We start from the raw sequence: 23,504 nt of genomic DNA on the forward strand, positions 1-23,504 counted from the left end.
AAAAAAGACATTTGTCTCTTTACGTATTTTCTTTGTTTTAAAACAATGGTTCCCAACCTGTTCTTTCTTGAAGTTCAACAGATCCTGGATATCTTTGATTTCTCTTAACCCTACCAAACTTGACCTTTGACCAATCACAGACATGGAGAAGCGTCATACTTCATGAAAGTATGTATGTGACACAGTGTTGCACGGCCAGATACGGCTCAAGAAGCTGACTCAGATAAGGAAATATGATACATTATGTGATATGAATAATAATGGGACACATCAACGTCTGCACTCAGTGCCGCGGACTCTAGGCTACGTAATGTTACTTTGATCTGGTTACTTATGTTGTGGCAGATATTTAAAGGGGACCTATCATGCAAAATGCACTTTTGTACGTCTTTTATACATGAATATGTGTGTCGGGGAACTCACCAAGTGTCAGAAAACACAACCCTCTCTCTTTTCCTCCATACCCTCTAAAAACGGGGCTGATACGGATTTGAAATTGTTCTGACGTCAGAAACGGGGAGCTCCGCCTATTTGGCCAACTCTCCACCTATCAGGGGAATGTGGGGTTGGGCCACGGCCGGCCATTGCCGCTCGAAAGCGCTGGAGACGCTGTAGTACATATGCCAGGCCTGTAAGTGGCGCTGTAGTCTGCCAAAAAGCAGCGAAGAAGACTTCCCGCGCATGGTTGCCATGGTTGCCCTTCTGATTATTCTCCGCTGTGGCTCTTTTTCTCCCTCCCCGAGGCAAGCGTTTGCTCCCGCTGCTGTTATTCAATGCAATCCCTCCCTCGCTGTAATTCTCTCCGGTTTGCCACCAGCAGATGACAAACACCCATCTCTCCGCCTCTTCCAAGGAACGAGGGGACCGTGCAGCAGAGTTTCAGTTAGATTTTTTTCGCCGGTCAACATGCCCGTTAAAGTTTAAATCTTCCGGACAAAATTAGAAAAGTGCTACTTTGTTATTTATTGAGCTTTAAAACAAATGAATAACGACTCTATATAATCATAGTAGAAAACACGGAGGACGGAGATCTCTTTTCCTCCCCCTCTTCTGACAGCCCAGCAGCTGATCTCAATGCACGCTCCCCCCTCCTGCAGGGGGTCGTGGTCAGCTGCAACTCATTTGCATTAAAGCTAAGTCCCAGAATCAGCCCCTGCAAAAACAGGGCTGGAAAAGAGCAAATAGAGCGAAATGAGGCATGGCTAAAATGCAGGATCTGTTTGGTATTTTGAAAAACAAACTTCACAGACATGTTTTATATAGGTATGGCCCTACAATATATTTGTCAAATATAGCATGATAGGTCCACTTTAAGTAAGCTTTCTTAACGCTAATGTTATAATAGTCAGATTGCTCTGAAGATGGAGGTGATATTCTATTAATGTTCACGTTCACACAGTCGGTGATTTTTGCCGGCTGTCTTTCCTGCGACGGCAGCTTTTCTGTATTTCCTTTCTCCTGTAATATGACTTGATCACTTTAAACTCCGCACACTGAGCTCTGATTGGTCAGCAGGCGGTGCTTTCACTGAGTTGATCTCTTAGCCTGCAACCTAACCTGCTCCGGGGCAGGTTAGCCGCTCAGCATCAGTTACCATGGAGATCTAGCCCGCTAAAAAGAGAACCAGCGTCGTAGGACCGGAACCCCCGAGTTTTCCCTGAAGTTAGCCGCTAAGAGAACATCCTGCTTCGTAGTACAGGCCTCTGGTAAACAGTGAGGATACCTGTGAAACTTGAGTAGTTGTTCAAAGGTTAAAAATCACCTCTCCCTTGTTTTGATTGGCCTTTATCCCTTTCTGTAGGCGGTGAGAGTTGCCAAAGAAATGTCGTTGTACTTTGTATGATGACTACAAACATATATTCTATTCTATTCTATTTGGGATCCAACCATTAACTTATCTTGACAAATGTGAAAGCTGGATGGCAGCCAACCGTTTACGAAGTCATTTTCATCCGATAACGATCATAAAAGTCAAAGTCCATTGTGTTCTGCAAACTTCAGAAGTGTTGCAGCAGTAGGTGGAGGTGCAGTCGTGGGTCAGCAGGTGAAGAGCAATGATCAGCTCATTTTAACGTGCACAACATTGTGATCTGAATAATCAAAGCTCCACTAACCCATAGGGATCACACAATGATAAATGCATACATTATAATATTACAAACACGGACCAACACCAAGAGAAACCGTTGCAAACCTAATAAATATGTGTCTTGCCCAGGAACACAACGACATGCTGACTGCAGCTGGGATTGAACCAGCGCACTATTGACAGGACAACGCTTATCAGAGATGTGACCAACCATAACTGTATCAAACTGCAACTAATCCTGTTTGATAATAATAATAATAATAATTCATTACATTTATTAGAGCGCTTTTCCAAATGCTCAAAGCACTTTACATTAAATATATCAGACCTGTAAGTGAATAGGACAAACCACGAAACCACCCTTCTCTCTCCTGTAAATCTGCAACCATATGATTCACTCTGAGATGTATTAACTGAGGACGTGAGCTAAACAAACGCTCCTCAGATTGCTGTAGACGTGCTGTTGAAACACCTCAGCACCTCCACCTGTGCTCCTGCAGCTCTGAAGACTTCAGACACAAAGACAGGACATGTCTCTCGTCTCTGTTTGGATTTTAATGGACTGAAGACTCAAAAAGGCAACGTAGGCATGTCTTTATTCATTATGATTAACTCAGATTGCAATGTGAGGATCAGACAAAGTGTTACAGGATTATAATGTGGTCGGTTCACTCGGTAAAAACACGATTCAACAGACGTGATTTAAAGGTCCCATGTCATGGCCATTTCTACTGATCATAGTTCCATCGTTGAGGTCGACTAGAATAGATTTCCATTGTTCAATGTTCCAAACTCACATTGGTTTCTCACAGCATCTCTGATAGTCTGTGTATTCACTCTCTGTCCTACACGCCTTGTTGGAGCTCCTGCCCCCCCCCCTCCCTGTGAGCCCAGTGTGCTCTGATTGGTCGGGACGTTGCGAGGCCCATTGCTGCGAGGAGCGGACAGGTTTCCGGGTCAGCGATACAGCGAGAACAAGCTAAACTCATCCTGAGCACACACACACTCACAGCCAAAGTAAAAACAATAAGTGTGGCTTGATATTGAGAAAGAAAAAGGTTTGTAACGCTGTGAGAATGGGTCTGCGGAGCTCCGCCATCCCAACTCGTCTATTACCAGCGTCCAGGGAGCTCTATGCAAGTCAATGGGACTCCCTGTTAGTTAGCCAAGGGATCCTGGTGTGGGAGGAGCTCCAAGGATTGGTCCATCTGGGTGTTCACACGTCACAGAACCCAGGAAGCAAACAATGGAAAAGAGTTTTACTCGCTACCAGTAGCGTGGCGTGGGAAAAAAATGAGGGGAAGCCAATAATACGTCCTTTCTTTTGGGTCGGGGGTGTGGTGGTCAATGTAATAACGTAACCAGATGAGTGATTACAGCACCCGGTATCAATTTACACACATTTGTATCATACGATGCAGGACTTACACACGCCTGTTATCTAACCGACAGGTCCGCATGCACTCTCCTGCCGAAACTCTAATAAGCATTCATTCACAAACTAAATCAGGATACCTTTAATGTTTTACGTCCGATTCGTTCCTTTTTTCCTCGCTGTACACAGCTCCAGTTTGGGCATCGGCCCGTCATCAGATTGTATTTCTTGTTGCTGTAGCGGAAGTTTAGTACAATTATTTTTGATGAAATACTCCAAATCTTCACCCTCCATAATTGCACTTGCTTCGGTTGCTTGCTACTTTCTAACGGCGGTGAGAGTGATGCAGTGACGCTATCTATCTTCTATCGATTAGATTTATGATTCGAAAATTAGGGTAGACATGTGAATATTATCCGACTGAACACAACGTGCATTTATCTAACAGGTTCGTTTTCCACTGACCTTATTTCGAGCTATTTTCCTAAATCCTATGGAGAAATCCTGTTGCTTTTTTGTCGAGGGAAACCGAGCGCAGCTTACTTCCGGATTTTAGGACGCGTCACTGCAACACTAAGTTGATGCGATTTGATTGGATTGTGAGGCAAGGGAAGCCAGCCGCCTCTGGCTTCCCTTGGCATGGCCCTGACCAATCACAGGTTGGCAGGGGCATCACGTGAGCCTCATCTGATTGGTCAATCCCTCAATTTGTTTTCACCAAGGGAAGCCAGATTCGGCTGGCCTCCTCTCGCAACAGTGAGTGCAATCTACTGTTTCACCATAACATCTAGAGGGGCGCTGTTTCACTCTTTGTAAAGTACTCAATGAGAATGGGGGAGAGACGGGCCGGTGTCAGTACCAGATATGTTCGGGCTACCAGATATGTTCGGGTGTATTTCCGTCGCATCCGTCGTCCGTCATATTCGTCATATTTTACGGCAACTCAAGAGGGCCATCACGGTCAAATTCCGAACATTTAAACATAGCCGACACTTCATTCTTTACTTTGTCCGTTATTATATGTAGAAGATTATACTTTTTTCTCCGTCATGTTGTTTCCTTAGCAACAACTTCAAACAGGCATAGCCTACACTTCATTCTTTACTTTTCCGTTATTATATGTAGAAGATATTAATTTTTTCTCCGTCATGTTGTTTCCATAGAAACAACTTCAAACAATAACAACTAACCGCTAGCCGCAAAGCTAGCATCACAGCCACTGCTCCGTTTTCGGAGACTTTTCACACGTTTTTCACAAACATTTTCACACGCTAGGAGTACTTCCACTAGCTTCGTCTTGATATGTAGATGTGATTTGATGTGTCGTGTGTCCCCCAACTCCTCTCCAAAGTTCAGATATTTAATAAAATACTCAGGGGAGTTTCCTGAATTTGCATGCCCAAAGCCAAGCACTAGGCCCTGGGTAAATTAAGAGGCTGATCTCGGGCACTTTTGTCCACTTTCCCTGGTGGTCGAAACTCAAGCCAGACATCCCTGGAATCGTCTCAGAGAGTAGATGATCAGTGGGGCCTTGTTTTTACTGAATTATGTGTTTTTTTATGGGGAATTCAAATATGAGCTTATTTTTAGGATTTTCGGAGACTTTGCACACGTTTTCACAAACATTTTCACGCTAGGAGTATGGGAGTACTTCCATTCGCTTCGCCTTGATCTGTAGATGTGATTTGATGTGTCGTGTGTCTCCCAACTCCTCTCCAAAGTTCAGATACTATATACAAATACTAAAAGGTAAATAAAACATTAAACATAATGACAAAATAACAACCTGAAATATATGTATTCTATCTACACATTTCGTAATTATCTAATCTAGTGGCCTTATAAAAGTGTTGGCTAAAGTAACGCAGAATATTTTTTTTTTTTAATTGTAAATAATTAGAAACATTATTTATGTGCACAAGTACATGGGACCCCACCATAGCACCCCACACATAACAAGCTGTCCCGAGTTCCTCCGGCTGCAGTTCCGCAGACGGCCGGTGTGTGGCAGCAGAGCGCTGGGAGCAGAGGGAGGTGTGTATATGACGGATATGACGGATGACGGATGCGACGGAAATACACCCGAACATATCTGGTAGCCCGAACATATCTGGTACTGACACCGGCAGCAACACACAGCAAAGGAGAATTATCGGAACAAAGTGTTTTTATTTATTTATTTAAATTATAACTACAATCCGAAAAATCAGGGGAAGCCTGGCTTCCCTTGGCCTCCGGGAGAAAACGCCACTGCTCGCTACAGGGTGCACTTTGAGGGTTTGTGACTCTGCAGACCGTTTACATGCAGAAAACCCTTCATAACAACAAGGGGACGGGTAACAACCAGAAAAGCATGACATGGGAGCTTTAACATAAATTGGGATATCTGCTGTTGTCCTCCACATTTTCTAAATGATTTGAATGCAACAAAATAAAACAATTTCAAGCTGCTGATGGATTTCCCCTCTTCCCTTCCTCAAGCAGCTTTGAGATTAAGAGATAAAAACGTGAAGGGTTTCTGCCACCAGATGGCGCCAGAACACATGATATCTCATCATTAACTACTGGCTTAGACCGTTTTATTATGTTAAAGTCTGACCTCTGACCCTTGATGTGTGTTTCCTCCATGGTTTCCTCTCACAGGGAGAAGATGATCTTCATCCTCCTGCTGCTCCTCTTCCTCACCTGCTGTGTCTCTGGTTAGTTTGTCTCTTTAAAGGTCACCTATTATGTATAAATAGAACAACAAAAGGACATCATACAGCATCATTTACATAATGATCCACATAAACAGCTACCTATAGCTTCCGATTGAGTCGCATCCAACCGAGCTTTAAAAACATTTAGTGGCACCAGATTGTTCAGTTTCCATTTCAATTGCAGACTATTCAAGACAGAGGAGCTGCGCATCTAAAAGCTGTCGTCCCTAAGACAGTCCTAGCAGTTGGCACATTTAATAAAACCACAGCATGCGATCTCAGGCAGTAGCCACTTACAATTCACCGTGAGATCAGGGAGCAGATGGAAGATGGAAGTTTCCCTAACATGGCTTTGTATGTTAGGGAAACTTCCATCTTATATCTGATCCCTGATCTCACGGAAAATTGTAAGTGGCTTATTATTATTACAAGTTAATACTTGTAAATACAACTTTTGGCCCGTAATTTCAATTCCCCATTTCAGCGACCAGAGAGGAGGGGGGGGATATATCCAGTCTCTGATTGTGTTACGTTATTATGAGAGTGCTCTCATACTTTAAATTGTATATATTTATATAAATATATTTGTGTGTGTGTGTGTCCGCATCTGTAGCCTGTTATTGTCTCATTATACCGCACTCTCAATGAATTCAAAGTAAATATGTGGGGGAACAAAGTTCAGCTGATCTAACAGAGATCCAGCGCTATGACAAAACACTCGACAGCTGATGCAGATGTTGCCACGTCATAATGAACGGACGTCGCTTTAATATGACCGCTCAGAGGAGAGGAGTTCTCATTTCTTTAAACGTCTGCTGCTTCCCCTCCTCTCTCCTCGGTTCCCCTCCTCGGTCCTCCGCTCGCATCTCCTGTGGGCGGGTCTAAGTCTCGAGGAGGAGAGCCGAGGAGGGGAGTCGAGGAGGGGAAATTTGAGTATTGAGAAGCCTCTTCTGTGTTCCCCCTCCCTTCTTGTCTGTTTCTGCTGATTGTGTGCACCTGGTGCCCTGTGTTGTCTCCTCCCCCCTCACCTGTGTCCTTTTCAGTTGATTAGTTAGTGTGCATTTAAGTTCTGGTTTTTCTGTCTGTCTTTGTGAGATTATTGATGTTGTTGGAAGGTTTTTTTGTTCAGAGGGATTTTTGTGTTTTTACCTTGCTTTATTTTACTTTGTGGTGTTGCTAGTTTTGCAAATAAAGTATTTAGAATTTGGATATTCTGCATTTGGGTCCTGTGTACCTTGCTCTCCAGCCGTGACACAAACATTATTATTGATTTGTTGTTGTTTATTTTATAGCCTGAAAAGATGCCAAAATTACTAATCAGACCAAGTGAAGCAGGCAGTGTTTGATTTGGACTGGAGCAGAACAAAATAACATCATCCGCGTACAAAGCTATTCTGTGTTCTACACCTCCTATATGTATTCCCGTTATAATGGCGTGTTGACGGTCATCGCTAGTGGCTCAATGGCCGGTGTGAATAGGAGAGGAGAAAGGGGACTGCCGTGTTCCTCGCTTGAGTTTAACGGAAGACGACACAAGTCCATTTGTTAGGACTTCAGCTTGTGGGTTGGAGTATAGGAGTCGTACCAACTTAAAAATCTACCCCCAGTACAATTCCAGTTAAAGATTGTTTAAGATAAGTGTCAGAAAACTACTGATGATGAATAATATATATTTGTATGCAGAAGCGTTATGAAGAGAAACCCAAAACATGATAATAGTGTTTATTGAAGTATTCCCTGTTTGCTGTAATCACATTACATTCTGTGAGCACTACACAAACGGGAACGACACTTTAAAAGATCACTGGAAGTTATTCAGATGTATCCACCATGTTTCAACTAATTGATCCTTGATTGGATTTATCCGTGCTGATCGTATATTTTTAACACATGATATTTTATTTCTTCTATGTTGAAAGAAATGAATGTAGTTGCATTAAATCTAGTTAGGTGGAGTTGAAGGAATTCAAGTGTGGCTGAATTGCAGCAGAAGTTATGTAAATATATGTTAGTGTAGGAACAGTTTACTTTCTTTTTCCTCCGTTATCCAACATGTGGTTTGTAAAGAGTCAGGGTTTGTGTATTTGGTGCGTTGTTGCTTATCTTCAAGAGACATGTTTTTGTATTTTCTGACTGAATTTGATTGTTAAAACCAAAAAATAAAACGAAGCACTTGTTGATTTAATGTAGGCCTTCTATCTGATTCACCAGCACTTACTTATGTTCTTGCTTGAAGTGAATATATCTGCTCCTTCCTTGTTTGGAGTTTGATTCTTTATGGTTTTTGCACTTAAAATGCGTCAGCTAAATGATATGACATACATTTCTAGTTAAAATGTTACTTTGGTATTTTTGTTGGAAGATGTATTACTGTGTGTGTGTGTGTGTGTGTGTGTGTGTGTGTGTGTGTGTGTGTGTGTGTGTGTGTGTGTGTGTGTGTGTGTGTGTGTGTGTGTGTGTGTGTGTGTGTGTGTGTGTGTGTGTGTGTGTGTGTGTGTGTGTGTGTTTGTCTCTCTAACATTTCTCCTTCTCCGTGGACATCCTCCCATCCTCCCATGCTTCTCTGGTGCTCCTCAGGGCCTTCGTCCTTTTGGGGTCCACCACCACATAGTCCACACGTGCACACCCTTCTCGTGCACGCCCGCCTCCAGCCACCAGCCTACTGTAAGGAGGCTGTTGACTTCAGATCTGCAATACGTTATTTATTGTCAGTCAGAAAACTGTGAAACTCAAGTTTGAGTTCCTTTTTTAACTTTTTAAAGGTTTAAATATGAAATGTTAACTTGGATTTCAGCCCCACTGTGTTTAATCTGTTACAACCCGTTCTATATCAAATAAAACACAGTTTTTGTTTCCATTATTTTGAGAACATTTATTTTTCTGTGGTGGTACTAGACCACATCCCATAATCTATGAAGCTTTTCTAGTCATTAATCCTCCTATGTTTTTCAATGTAAGACTTCATTCAAACATTTAAACATTCACTACTTTTCTAATTCAAACCTTTCATACAATTCTGAAATACTCAACATTTTCTCATTGAGATGAATGGCCATTTACTCATTCATACATTCAAGTAGAAACTCCATTCAGGCTTCAAAACGTTCCACGTCTTTCACACCTTCTGACTTTTAATCACCATTCAAATCCCATTAAAGCTTCTCAAAATATTCAGCCTTTTTTGACTCTTAGTAAAAAGGCCACATTTCAGATTTTAACATTGGTGTGTATTGCGCTGAATGTTCAGAGTGGAGCGGTTGGAAATTAACCTTAAAATGTTTTTTTAATTTGCTGTAACTTCAACAATTGTCAGTCTTTGTACATAATTTTACTCAAGAACGTATAAAAAGGTCTCCTCTTTCCAACAAAGTCTCTGTGGAATCAAAGGGACGTACACATGCAGAGCTGTGAGCCTCGCAGTAACAGGAGCACCAACCAACGGCATATTCATGAATAGCAGAGATTTCAGAAGTGAATTGAACTTTGATCTACTGATTAAAGGCCAGCTCTGTCCTGGGGAGTCCTCTGGACACTGTGGAGGAGGTGGGAGACAGGAGTCCTCACTGTGGAGGAGGTGGGAGACAGGAGTCCTCACTGTGGAGGTGGTGGGAGACAGGAGTCCTCACTGTGGAGGAGGTGGGAGACAGGAGTCCTCTGGACACTGTGGAGGAGGTGGGAGACAGGAGTCCTCACTGTGGAGGAGGTGGGAGACAAGAGTCCTCACTGTGGAGGAGGTGGGAGACAGGAGTCCTCACTGTGGAGGTGGTGGGAGACAGGAGTCCTCACTGTGGAGGTGGTGGGAGACAGGAGTCCTCACTGTGGAGGTGGTGGGAGACAGGAGTCCTCACTGTGGAGGTGGTGGGAGACAGGAGTCCTCACTGTGGAGGAGGTGGGAGACAGGAGTCCTCTGGACACTGTGGAGGAGGTGGGAGACAGGAGTCCTCACTGTGGAGGAGGTGGGAGACAGGAGTCCTCACTGTGGAGGAGGTGGGAGACAGGAGTCCTCACTGTGGAGGTGGTGGGAGACAGGAGTCCCTCACTGTGGAGGTGGTGGGAGACAGGAGTCCTCACTGTGGAGGTGGTGGGAGACAGGAGTCCTCACTGTGGAGGGGGTGGGAGACAGGAGTCCTCACTGTGGAGGTGGTGGGAGACAGGAGTCCTCACTGTGGAGGTGGTGGGAGACAGGAGTCCTCACTGTGGAGGTGGTGGGAGACAGGAGTCCTCACTGTGGAGGTGGTGGGGAGACAGGAGTCCTCACTGTGGAGGTGGTGGGAGACAGGAGTCCTCACTGTGGAGGAGGTGGGAGACAGGAGTCCTCACTGTGGAGGTGGTGGGAGACAGGAGTCCTCACTTTGGAGGTGGTGGGAGACAGGAGTCCTCACTGTGGAGGTGGTGGGAGACAGGAGTCCTCACTGTGGAGGTGGTGGGAGACAGGAGTCCTCACTGTGGAGGTGGGTGGAGACAGGAGTCCTCACTGTGGAGGAGGTGGGAGACAGGAGTCCTCACTGTGGAGGTGGTGGGAGACAGGAGTCCTCACTGTGGAGGAGGTGGGAGACAGGAGTCCTCTGGACACTGTGGAGGAGGGTGGGAGACAGGAGTCCTCACTGTGGAGGAGGTGGGAGACAGGAGTCCTCACTGTGGAGGAGGTGGGAGACAGGAGTCCTCACTGTGGAGGAGGTGGGAGACAGGAGTCCTCACTGTGGAGGTGGTGGGAGACAGGAGTCCTCACTGTGGAGAGGTGGGAGACAGGAGTCCTCACTGTGGAGGTGGTGGGAGACAGGAGTCCTCACTGTGGAGGTGGTGGGAGACAGGAGTCCTCACTGTGGAGGTGGTGGGAGACAGGAGTCCTCACTGTGGAGGTGGTGGGAGACAGGAGTCCTCACTGTGGAGGAGGTGGGAGACAGGAGTCCTCACTGTGGAGGTGGTGGGAGACAGGAGTCCTCACTGTGGAGGTGGTGGGAGACAGGAGTCCTCACTGTGGAGGTGGTGGGAGACAGGAGTCCTCACTGTGGAGGTGGTGGGAGACAGGAGTCCTCACTGTGGAGGTGGTGGGAGACAGGAGTCCTCACTGTGGAGGAGGTGGGAGACAGGAGTCCTCACTGTGGAGGTGGTGGGAGACAGGAGTCCTCACTTTGGAGGTGGTGGGAGACAGGAGTCCTCACTGTGGAGGTGGTGGGAGACAGGAGTCCTCACTGTGGAGGTGGTGGGAGACAGGAGTCCTCACTGTGGAGGTGGTGGGAGACAGGAGTCCTCACTGTGGAGGAGGTGGGAGACAGGAGTCCTCACTGTGGAGGTGGTGGGAGACAGGAGTCCTCACTGTGGAGGTGGTGGGAGACAGGAGTCCTCACTGTGGAGGTGGTGGGAGACAGGAGTCCTCACTGTGGAGGTGGTGGGAGACAGGAGTCCTCACTGTGGAGGAGGTGGGGAGACAGGAGTCCTCACTGTGGAGGTGGTGGGAGACAGGAGTCCTCACTGTGGAGGTGGTGGGAGACAGGAGTCCTCACTGTGGAGGTGGTGGGAGACAGGAGTCCTCACTTTGGAGGTGGTGGGAGACAGGAGTCCTCACTTTGGAGGTGGTGGGAGACAGGAGTCCTCACTGTGGAGGTGGTGGGAGACGAGAATGGCAGCCAAGCTGCTGGCAATATGTCCTACCCCCTCCAGGACACCCTGTCCTCACTGTGCAGCACCTTCAGCGACAGGCTGCTGCACCCCCGCTGTCTCACGGAGAGATACTGCAGGTCCTTCCTTCCTGCAGCGGTCAGACTTTACAACCAGCTCTGCCCTAGTAGACCCTCCTACACTCACCACAACACAGACTTTCACCCCTTGCTGCTAAATACAAACCGACTTTGTGCAATATGTGCTATATGTGCAATATATATATATGCCGTTAATAACTGTGTAATTTATACCTGGCTGCTAAACCCTTGTTACTGTTACAAGGTATGTATCTTGTATTTTGTAAATGGTGTAACTTGCTGCTGTTGAATACCGTCAAACTATGTGCAATATATACTTTATATACATATGCCATCTTTAATAACTGTAATATATACCGAGCTGCTAAATCCTAAGAACTGCTACAGGATTTGATTTGTAGATTTGATTTGTTTTGTATCTGTGGTTCTTTCCTGCTGTAACGCTGCAAATTTCCCCTCTGTGGGACTAATAAAGGTATTCTGATTCTGATTACTACTCCACTCAAACCTTTACATGTTTCACTTCTTTCTTACATCAGGAGTTTCAGCTCTAAGTGAGATATGAACAGACAGAGACTAAGGTTCAGATTGAACTGGAAACACGTGTTTGTTGAGGCAGTGAGAGTTTCACAGTAGAGACAGGTGTTATTACAAAGTGTTCAATCACTGTCTCCACTGCAGGATGTGAAATGAGGACACCTGGTGGACAGGTGCAGAACGACAGCAGAGAAGCATCAGTAGAAACATCTATCTGAAATACATACATCCTTCATACATGTCACGTGATGCTTCTGCTCTGAAACAAACTCACACTCCTCTGCTCACTGTCAGTGTGCAGCGCTGTGTATATTTCATATTTAAAACTCTGATTAAACTCCTCACTGAATCTCTAAGGCTTGGTGGAAACATCATAAACTGAAGGCTCTCAGAGAGCAGTGCATGATGGGAACTTTCTGTTGATTTAAAGTTCAATACACACTTTAATTAAACTGTAAATATGATTAAATTAGACGTATTAAAGGGTTGTTATGTTGATACATGTTGTGATTTATGCCACACGCCTCTCAGCTCGCTGTATTCATGATCAGTTCTCCAGATACACAGTGAGGATATCTACACTGGTGGTTCTCATATTTAATATCTACAGTGTTGTTCTTGATGAATGCAGCAGGGGGCGCTCTTTACTCGCCCTCAGCTCCTCCTGTTTCAGCTGGGATTATTTAAACCTCTTTAGTCTCTGATGATCACACACATTGATTTGATCTGGGACATTTTAAATGTTTGCTTCAGTGCATTCAGTACATTTAATCACATTCAAATGTATTTTACTTGTATATTCCAGTGAGAATTTAAGTACATTTTGAGGAATCCTGTCTGTTTCTTCCTGATTAAATAAATAAATGTACATATGTTGTAGCTGAAAAAGTACCGAAGGAGTGGCAGACCGGGGTGTGGTTCCCCTTTTTAAAAAGGGGGATCAGAGGGTCTGTGCCAATTACAGAGGCATTACACTACTCAGCCTCCCATGGTACTCAAAAGGAGGGTCAGGCCAATTGTCACAATTGAACATGATTGAACAACGGATCAGCTTTTTACTCTCGCAAGGATCCTGGAGGCGGCCTGGGAGTACGCTTATCCGGTCTACATGTGTTTTGTAGACTTGGAGAAGGCGTATGACCGAGTTCCCAGGGAGTTACTGTGGGAGGTGCTGCGGGAGTATGGGGTGAGGGGGTCTCTACTCAGGGCCATCCAATCTCTGTACTCCCAAAGCGAGAGCTGTGTCCGGGTCCTCGGCAGTAAGTCGGACCCGTTTCCGGTGAGGGTTGGCCTCCGCCAGGGCTGCGCTTTGTCACCAATCCTGTTTGTAATATACATGGATCGGATTTCGAGGCGTAGTCGTGGGGGAAGGGGTCTGCAGTTCGGTGGACTAAGGATTGCACCACTGCTTTTTGCAGATGATGTGGTTCTAATGGCTTCATCGGTCTGCGACCTTCAGCACTCACTGGATCGGTTCGCAACCGAGTGTGAAGCGGCTGGGATGAGGATCAGCACCTCCAAATCTGAGGCCATGGTTCTCAGCAGGAAACCGATGGACTGTGCACTTCAAGTAGGGAATGAGTCCTTACCCCAAGTGAAGGAGTTCAAGTATCTCGGGGTCTTGTTCTCGAGTGAGGGAACAATGGAGCGTGAGATGGGCCGGAGAATCGGAGCAGCGGGAGCGGTACTGCAGTCGCTTTACCGCACCGTTGTGACGAAAAGGGAGCTGAGCCAGAAGGCAAAGCTCTCTGTCTACCGGGCCATTTTCGTTCCTACCCTCACCTATGGTCATGAAGGATGGGTCATGACCGAAAGAACGAGATCGTGGATACAAGCGGCCGAGATGGGTTTTCTCCGCAGGGTGGCTGGTGTCTCCCTTAGGGATAAGGTGAGAAGTTCGGTCATCAGGGAGGGACTCGGAGTTGAGCCGCTCCTCCTTCGCGTCGAAAGGAGCCAGTTGAGGTGGTTCGGGCACCTAGTTAGGATGCCACCTGGGCGCCTCCCTAGGGAGGTGTTCCAGGCACGTCCAGCTGGGAAGAGACCAAGGGGTAGACCTAGGACCAGGTGGAGGGGTTATATCTCTTCGCTGGCCTGGGAGCGCCTTGGGATCCCCCAGTCAGAGCTGGTTGATGTCGCCAGGGAAAAGGAAGTTTGGGGCTCTCTGCTGGAACTACTGACCCGACCACGGATAAGCGGGAGAAGATGGATGGATGGATGTTGTAGCTGCTGCTCTCATTGATTCACCTGCTTCTGCATGCTCTGCTGGATTACTAAAACACAAACCATCACAGCACTACAGGTAGACTTTGTTAAACTACAAAATGTGTGGATGTCCTGGTTTTACTTGGAATACAGAGAACTGAGACAATAACACACAACCACCAATACAGAGTAAAAGTGAGCAAGTGCATTTATATAAAATGTTTAACTACACTTTAGTGAGAGGAAGGAAGGGGCAAATACATTAAAATGGCATTCATGCAGACAAAAATAACACTCAGGTTTTATTCCAGAGTTACAGGACATCCCCTTCAGGAAGCTTCTTAACTCACAAACCAGACCCACGACAATTCAAGTGAAGTTTCCAGATTTTATAAAAGTCAGGTTTGGCATGTTGAATATTTGTAAGATATTCCAAAAGGATCCATCTCCTCTTTTACTGCTCAACATTATGAACACAGTCCCTTTCCTCAAATGTGTGCCTTCATTTTTGAATAACCATGCACTGAAACCGCCTCTCAAAAGATCGCCATTGGATCTGGATGATGTACAAAGGTTTAGGTCGAATACAAAAGTTACACATTTCCAAATTCTAGAGTGTAGTTTTGACTCTCCCTTTAGAGGCACTCAACGGAAGAATTACACCTGTAAAACTTGAGTTGTTGGTCAAAGGTTAAAGTATCTGCTCTCCCTTGTTTTGATTGGCCTTTATTACATGTCCAACGTTTCAGGATCCAACCATTAACTTATCTTGGCAAATGTGAAAGCTGGATGGCAGCCAACCGTTTATGAGGTCATATTCATCTGCTCATGATCATAAAAGTCAGTCAAAGTCAGGTTGTGTTCTGCAAACTTAAGAAGTGTTGGAGCTGTGTGTGCAGTCGGGGTCAGCAGGTGAAGAGCAGGGGGCTGAACACACATCCTTGGGGTGCCCCTACTCAGGGGGATGGTGTCTGATGTGTTACCAACCCACACATGTTTTAAGACTTGACTCGATATAACTTTATTAGCTTTAGTGAGTACAAATGATCAGCTTATATAAAGGCACAACATTGTGATCTGAATAATCACAGCTCTAAAGTGGTCGTCAGAAATACAGACCCTCTCATTCACCGCTGTCTATGTGTGACCCAGCTCCACTAACCCATATGGATCACACAATGATAAATGAATAAATTATAATATTACAAACGCTGACCAATACCAAAAGAAACCGTTGCAAACCTAATAAATATTACAACACAATTCACCCCTCTGTGAGCTGGTTTGTAGGGTTTCATTTGTGGAAGATGTGTTCTGGGTTCTATATGTTTCTTTACGTTACATGAACTCTCCGATTCTAGAGTTCAATGTAAAATATATTGGAAGTATTTTCTATTTAGTACAGTACAGTTCGTTCAGCACGTTGAAATTGGTCATGTTGAAAAGTGCAAAATTAATGTTTTACGGCCTCTTATCATTAGAGCAGCATATTACATTATATTACATTACATTACATTACATTACATTACATTACATTACATTACATTACATGTCACTTGTTAGTCGCTTTTAGCCAAAGTGACTAACATACATTCAATACTGTGGACAATCACCACAGGAGCAATGAGGGGTGAAGTGTCTTGCCCACAAAAACAACTTATCTCCCCTGATCAGAAAACCAGCGCACTATCTCACTGATAACAGAACAATGGTGGTTATCAGAGATGTGACAAACCATAACTGTATCAAACCGCAACTCTTCCTGTCTGATCATAATGAAGAAGACTCAATATCAATATCTGCTGATTCACAGCATCAAAGGTCTGACCAGAAAATGCACTTTAACCCTATATAAAACCAGATTGCTGCTATCAGGAAATCAAGCTGAGATTATTTCCAAGAAAAGCAGCTATAATAAAACAATAAACTATAAAAACAGAACTAAAAAAGGTTATCAGTGTTATCCCCACCATATTGAGCACCTGTGAACTGTTCGACTTCAAAGGGAAAATACAATCGGCTCTTCATTAGAATAGAATATGGAGGGATGAACCCCTCTTTAATGGTCTCACATGCAGAGCACACACAGTGACATGTGTTCTCTGCCTTTAACCCATCCTAGTATCAGGAGCAGTGGGCAGCTATTGCACAGCGCCCGGGAGCAATGGGAGTGGGGGGAAGGGGGATGTCCGGTGCCTTGCTTCACGGCAGGGCAGGAGGTGAACTGGGACCTCTCCAAGTAGAAGTCCACACTCCACATTTAGGTCTGGTCGAAGACTTGAACCGGCGACCCTACAGCTCCCAGTCCAAGCCCCTACTGACTGAGCCACTGCCTGACTCTTATCTAGTGGGCGGTGGTGGCGAAGTCGATAGGGACTGAGCAAGGCACCGCTCCCCGGGCGCCCACTGCTCCTAATGGGTCAAATGCAGAAACACCATTTCATTACATAGTACCTGTACTGTGTAATGACAATACAAGTCTATAATCAGGGGTGCACACAACCTTTTTGCCCTGGTTCTCAAATGAGCACCCGGAGATGGTGCTTGGTGCGCATCCTTCAAATGAAATAAACCGGACCTTTTGAGGGGTACTTGACTTTATAAACGGGGGGGGGGGGAGTTGCGCTAGTGAGCACGCTCATGGACTGTTCACCGGAGCCTCGCAGCAGGGTTACTGTGCGGAGTGCATAAAGCAGACCCTTCACACGATAGCGAGGGGGTAGAGCGAGGGATCGACAGATGCCGTCGTGCTCGCGGACGGATTAAAAAAATCAAACCTAAACGGTTTACGAATTATACTTGGGCGGCCGTTAATATACCTGGGTGGCCCGCCCAGGTAAAGTCTATGTGTGGGAAACCCTGCTATCTTAACAGTTAATATGCAACTCGCAAATATATCTCTCTCTCTCAATGTTGGTGCGCAAATGCGCCTTTTTTCAAATGATCCGGTGCTCCTTTTTTCGTGGCGGGTGCGCATGCGCACCAGTTATGTGCAGCCCTGTCTATAATCTATTAGATTATAGGCTGACAGTTTCCCATCATGCAACATCTCTCAACAGAAATGCACACATGTACACAAGTCAACACACACTGTTGTTGTGTTACTGCAGCAGTCTGAGGTTCTGCTAACTGTATCAGCATGTGGGGGGTGCATCACACTGAAACTGTGTTAGACTTTTAAGTGGAATAATACAGATTCTCTGTGATTCAGTTAAACAAATAAAGTGGTAAATAAACTGTGTTTATATTTAACTCTGTATCCAGTCTTTAGGACCCCTCCAGCTCTTTACATTCACAACTCATCATTCACCTTTTCACACCCCAGAGACTTGCTCAAGGAAGCAGTCACACACATTCACACACACATACACACACCTTCACACACAGTCCAGTATCATTCCCAAGCATCAACATGTTGACTGCAGGTTGGGTAGGAATCAACCTACAGTTATTAACTGGAAGAGAACAGGTTGTTATAAAAGTTTCTGGCATTACCGTTAAACCCTAAACATTTTAGCGTCTGAGCAGCTCATGCTGGAACTGTTTTTTACATCTTCCAATAAAGACTTCATTACATCAGTGTCAGGAGTTTCCCATCATGCACCATTGTCAGTGGAGAGAAGCTGCAGCCTTTAATAAGTGATATCAATATAAAGCCTGAGGGATTAAAGTACAAGGAAGTATTGAATGATATCCCCTCAGTGCAGAGTTCATGTTTTATCTGACACGATGCTGATCTTATTTCAGAGTCACAGTTGTTAGAAGCTTTCCGTCCTTTTCAGGTTTTTTATATCTACTAATGTACGTGGAAAAGGTGTGATACATTCAGATGTATGGGTTGAGAAGAAGTTGAAACCCACGTGGAACATTTGGGATGAATTCAGATTCATGGGTTGAGAGGACGTTGAAAGTCCAGGGCTGTTTTTCATACCTAATCAGCCGCTGGTTGAAACCTTAAATAATGAAATAATACAAATCGACCCTTATCTTTCCGTTAGTCCTGTTTACTGAAACACAGTTATCTCTGACAATAATTAGCTAAGAGATCATGTGTGCATGAATAACAGTTTGAACTGGTTTGAACTGATTGTATAAACTCCTCCTCCATCAGAGTTTCCCTCCTCCGTTGAAACGTAACTTTATAAGGAGATCGCACTTGTTCTCTGACCTTGAGTCTCTGTCATCACCTCCGTCTGTCTTCTGTTTCCCAGAAGATGTGTCACACCGGGAGATGTCCTCTTTTCTCTCCATTTGGATTTTACTGGACTGAAAACTAAAAAAAGGTAAAAGATGAATGTCTTCATTTTAAGTATCACTATATTAGATTATAATGTGAGACAAAGTGTGACTGGATCATAGGGTGGTGGGTTCACTCAGTCAACAGTTCAACAACAGACATGGGATGTTAGGTGAACTGGGAATATTTGATTCCTCTCCATTATATATATTTGTTCACGATAAAAAAAATACATTTAGATAAAGCAAAGTGAAAAGACAGGAAACATCACTGCAGCTTAGACCTTGTTCTACTTTCCTATATTGTGTAACATTTGCCTTGATGTGTGTGTCCTCTCACAGGGAGAAGATGATCTTCCTCATCCTGCTGCTCTTCTTCCTCACCCCCTGTGTCTCTGGTCAGTTTATTCCTTTATTTCCTACTAAGACTAATATATCAACTTTTTATATCATGCCTTTTATGAAGTAGTTTGTTTAAGCTCTGGTTTCAGACAGAGGGTGAAAGGAGGTGCTGAAGCTTTTTGAACATGTTTAACTTATTATTCCTTACAGCTTTGTTATGAATAAGAACAAACTGTTACTGAATTAAGCGTTAGTCCTGATGAGAGCTTCAGTAACGCAGCACAGGAACATAGCTGCAGTTTAAAGAGTCCCCCTGTGTCTCCTCCACAGGAACATAGCTGCAGTTTAAAGAGTCCCCCTGTGTCTCCTCCACAGGAACATAGCTGCAGTTTAAAGAGTCCCTCTGTGTCTCCTCCACAGAAACATAGCTGCAGTTTAAAGAGTCCCTCTGTGTCTCCTCCACAGAAACATAGCTGCAGTTTAAAGAGTCCCTCTGTGGTCTCCTCCACAGAAACATAGCTGCAGTTTAAAAGAGTCCCTCTGTGTCTCCTCCACAGAAACATAGCTGCAGTTTAAAGAGTCCCTCTGTGCTCCTTCCCTCCTCCACAGAAACATAGCTGCAGTTTAAAGAGTCCCTCTGTGTCTCCTCCACAGAAACATAGCTGCAGTTTAAAGAGTCCCTCTGTGTCTCCTCCACAGGAACATAGCTGCAGTTTAAAGAGTCCCTCTGTGTCTCCTCCACAGAAACATAGCTGCAGTTTAAAGAGTCCCTCTGTGTCTCCTCCACAGAACATAGCTGCAGTTTAAAGAGTCCCTCTGTGTCTCCTCCACAGAAACATAGCTGCAGTTTAAAGAGTCGCCTCTGTGTCTCCTCCACAGAAACATAGCTGCAGTTTAAAGAGTCCCTCTGTGTCTCCTCCACAGAAACATAGGCTGCAGTTTAAAGAGTCCCTCTGTGTCTCCCTCCACAGAAACATAGCTGCAGTTAAAGAGTACCCTCTGTGTCTCCTCCACAAAACATAGCTGCAGTTTAAAGAGTCCCTCTTTGTCTCCTCCACAGGAACATAGCTGCAGTTTAAAGAGTCCCTCTGTGTCTCCTCCACAGAAACATAGCTGCAGTTTAAAGAGTCCCTCTGTGTCTCCTCCACAGAAACATAGCTGCAGTTTAAAGAGTCCCTCTGTGTCTCCTCCACAGAAACATAGCTGCAGTTTAAAGAGTCCCTCTGTTGTCTCCTCCACAGAAACATAGCTGCAGTTTAAAGAGTCCCTCTGTGTCTCCTCCAAAGGAACATAGCTGCAGTTTAAAGAGTCCCTCTGTTTCTCCTCCACAGGAACATAGCTGCAGTTTAAAGAGTCCCTCTGTGTCTCCTCCACAGGAACATAGCTGCAGTTTAAAGAGTCCCTCTGTGTCTCCTCCACAGGAACATAGCTGCAGTTTAAAGAGTCCCTCTATGTCTCCTCCACAGGAACATAGCTGCAGTTTAAAGAGTCCCTCTATGTCTCCTCCACAGGAACTTAGCTGCAGTTTAAAGAGTCCCTCTGTGTCTCCTCCACAGGAACATAGCTGCAGTTTAAAGAGTCCCTCTGTGTCTCCTCCACAGGAACATAGCTGCAGTTTAAAGAGTCCCTCTGTGTCTCCTCCACAGGAACATAGCTGCAGTTTAAAGAGTCCCTCTATGTCTCCTCCACAGGAACATAGCTGCAGTTTAAAGAGTCCCTCTGTGTCTCCTCCACAGGAACATAGCTGCAGTTTAAAGAGTCCCTCTGTGTCTCCTCCACAGGAACATTTGTAGTGAATGTGACTCAGACTTCCTATCAGGCAGAGGAGAACCAGAACATCACCCTGGAGTGGACCTTCAGCACCAGAAGAGAAACTTCCCTCAGATCCATTTCTACCTTCTGTCAGTTGTTTACTGAAGGCAGGTACTCAGTCCTGTTTCATCTCCATCAAGGTGTTGAATCCCCAGAGTCTCAGGATCCACAGTTTGCAGGACGAGTCCAGTGGGACAAAGACGTCCTCACAGATGGACGACTCACACTTCATGTCTCCAGACTCAGGACCAATGACTCTGGGTTTTATGTGTGTGACATACTCGTCAGACCTGATGGGAGTAACTCTAGGAGATGCTGGCTCAACGTCACTGGTGAGTAAACTCAGATGTTATCTCTGGTGCAATGGTAAATAAAGATGCAAAATTATTGAAGCTTCTGAAGCAGATAATGAATAATAAACTCTTTATTTTCACAAAAATAGGTTTTCTCCATGTCAACATGATTTTACTAACTGTGTATTTTCCACAGCTGCTGCTGAGCTCCAAACCCAGAGACCAACAGAGAGTCCTCAAGAAGAGAGACGGAGAAACATCTGGATCTACGTTGGAGTGACAGTGGCAGTTGCAGCATTTCTAGTCTGTCTCTCAGTCACGGTCTATGTCTTCAAAGTTCGGGGTACTAAATCTCTTTATTGGAGAAACAACAATGAAGTTGAACAGAAGATTAGTTCCTCAGATATTCAAGCCCCAGGGACCATTGTGATTGAGTCTGAAACCCCCTCTTCAAATGAATCTTCGGAGCATTATGCTATAAAACAAGAAAAGTCCAAGGATCTCATCAGCTTGTGATTTAACTATCAGAAAACTACTTTTGATGATTTATGTTACACATGCTATCATCAATAATGAGTTTGAAGTGAAGCTGAGAGTATCATTGGTGCCTCACCTTTTGTACTTATTGTAAGTCGCTTTGGAAAAAAGCGTCAGCTAAATGCAATGCAATGTAATGTACTGTTTGTAAATGCATCCCTTTTTCTCCCTACTATACCGTTTTATGTGACATAAAACAAGTTTACATTATTTATCATTAGTTGTGATCATATTCTAAAAATGTTTAGATTATTGAAATATATACAGTTCTATTTCATGAGTCCTTGGAGGTGATCTGGCATCTCTCCAACTCCATATTGTTATTTATTGTTTTGGTCCGATAGAAACTAATCAGCGACCCTTCGGTTCAAAGACCAAGTCCCTAGACTAGTCTTACGCTTTTCATTGACATATCTACGCTGTAGCAGGTGCTGTGCACATGACAATAAAGCCTTGAATCTTGAATATTATATATTAAAGAAGTGGCTGTGACTCTTTTGTGTAAATGATTTAAAAGAAGAGAAGTAATGAAGAACACAGGCTTTTACAACAAGAACAATAATAACATTAATAATAAACTATATTAGCACAGTTTAAAACATGTTTACAGGCAGCTTTAAGGACTTCAATGTGGAAAGAAAGACGAGAAAATATTGCACTCTATTTATTTTGTCTCCATCTAGTGGCCATTAGAGGGACGCATGTTCACCCCAATATAAAGCTGTGGTCTATTGATGAGAAAATACTTAAAGTGCATTAGATACAACTAAGTATTTCGTTTTGTTCAGCCGGATAATCTCCACTACCCTACTTTTATATTTTTCTAATCATAAATCTATCGATATCGAGTCAGGGTTTCTGTATTTGGTGTATTGTTTATTTTTCAAGAGATGTATATTTTCGTATTTATTTTTGTACAGCAGCGATGTACAGCAGTGTGTGTCTCTCTCTCTAACATTTCTCCTTCTCCGTGGACATCCTCCCATCATGCAATGCTTCTCTGGTGCTCCTCAGGGCCTTCGTCCTTTTAGGGTCCACTACCACGTAGTCCACACGTGCACGCCCGCCTCGTGCAGGCTCCTCCCCGGACACAGACTGATCGCTGCCTCCTTCAGCCGTGCAGCGTTTCTGGTCATTACAATACATGTTTTAATTCGTGGTGTATTTATATGTTGATGCAAACTGTAAAAGGATGGTTGGATATTTGCAGGGATTTAATGAAATAAAAAGCCCATCAGATATTTGTTATGTATGTAAACTGTCCCTGTTAAAGAATACATAATTAATACAAAAGTAATATATTTTTCATAATATTATTTTAATGTTATATTAATTAGGAAATAAACAATTAAATAAATAAATATTAAAAGTAAATAAATTAAGTAATAGAAAAAGTAAATAAATGAAATAGAAAAAGTAAACCAATAATATAAAAGTAAATAAATACAATAAATAATATAAAACACCACTCCGCTCCTCCGCTCCCTTCACTGGCTTCCGGTAACTGCTAGAATCCACTTCAAGACACTGGTACTTGCTTACCGTGCTGCGAATGGATCTGGCCCTTCCTACATCCAGGACATGGTTAAACCGTACACCCCAGCACGTGCACTACGCTCTGCATCAGCCAAACGACTCGTTGCGCCCTCGCTGCGAGGGGGACCCAAGTTCCCATCGGCGAAA

At 44.4% G+C, this 23,504-nt stretch overlaps 1 protein-coding gene across 1 annotated transcript; it reads left to right on the plus strand.

The window, feature by feature from the left end:
* The first annotated feature begins 18,788 nt into the window (after positions 1-18,788).
* On the plus strand, positions 18,789-21,909 carry LOC117538308. The gene is made up of 4 exons (XM_034203909.1): positions 18,789-18,884; positions 19,180-19,235; positions 20,961-21,323; positions 21,481-21,909. The coding sequence occupies exons 2-4, from the start codon at positions 19,187-19,189 to the stop codon at positions 21,798-21,800; spliced, it is 732 nt and encodes a 243-aa protein (XP_034059800.1). The 5' UTR covers positions 18,789-18,884; positions 19,180-19,186; the 3' UTR covers positions 21,801-21,909.
* Positions 21,910-23,504: the final 1,595 nt, after the last annotated feature.

This window comes from Gymnodraco acuticeps, unplaced genomic scaffold (genome assembly GCF_902827175.1).
Source record: "Gymnodraco acuticeps unplaced genomic scaffold, fGymAcu1.1, whole genome shotgun sequence".
NCBI classification, from domain to species: domain Eukaryota; kingdom Metazoa; phylum Chordata; class Actinopteri; order Perciformes; family Bathydraconidae; genus Gymnodraco; species Gymnodraco acuticeps.

Coding starts and splice junctions, on each gene's coding strand:
- LOC117538308 (XM_034203909.1), top strand. CDS start 19,187: ATGATCTTCCTCATCCTGCTGCTCTTCTTCCTCACCCCCTGTGTCTCT. Junction 19,236..20,960: donor CCTCACCCCCTGTGTCTCTG/GTCAGTTTATTC, acceptor TCTCCTCCACAG/GAACATTTGTAGTGAATGTG. Junction 21,324..21,480: donor ATGCTGGCTCAACGTCACTG/GTGAGTAAACTC, acceptor TATTTTCCACAG/CTGCTGCTGAGCTCCAAACC.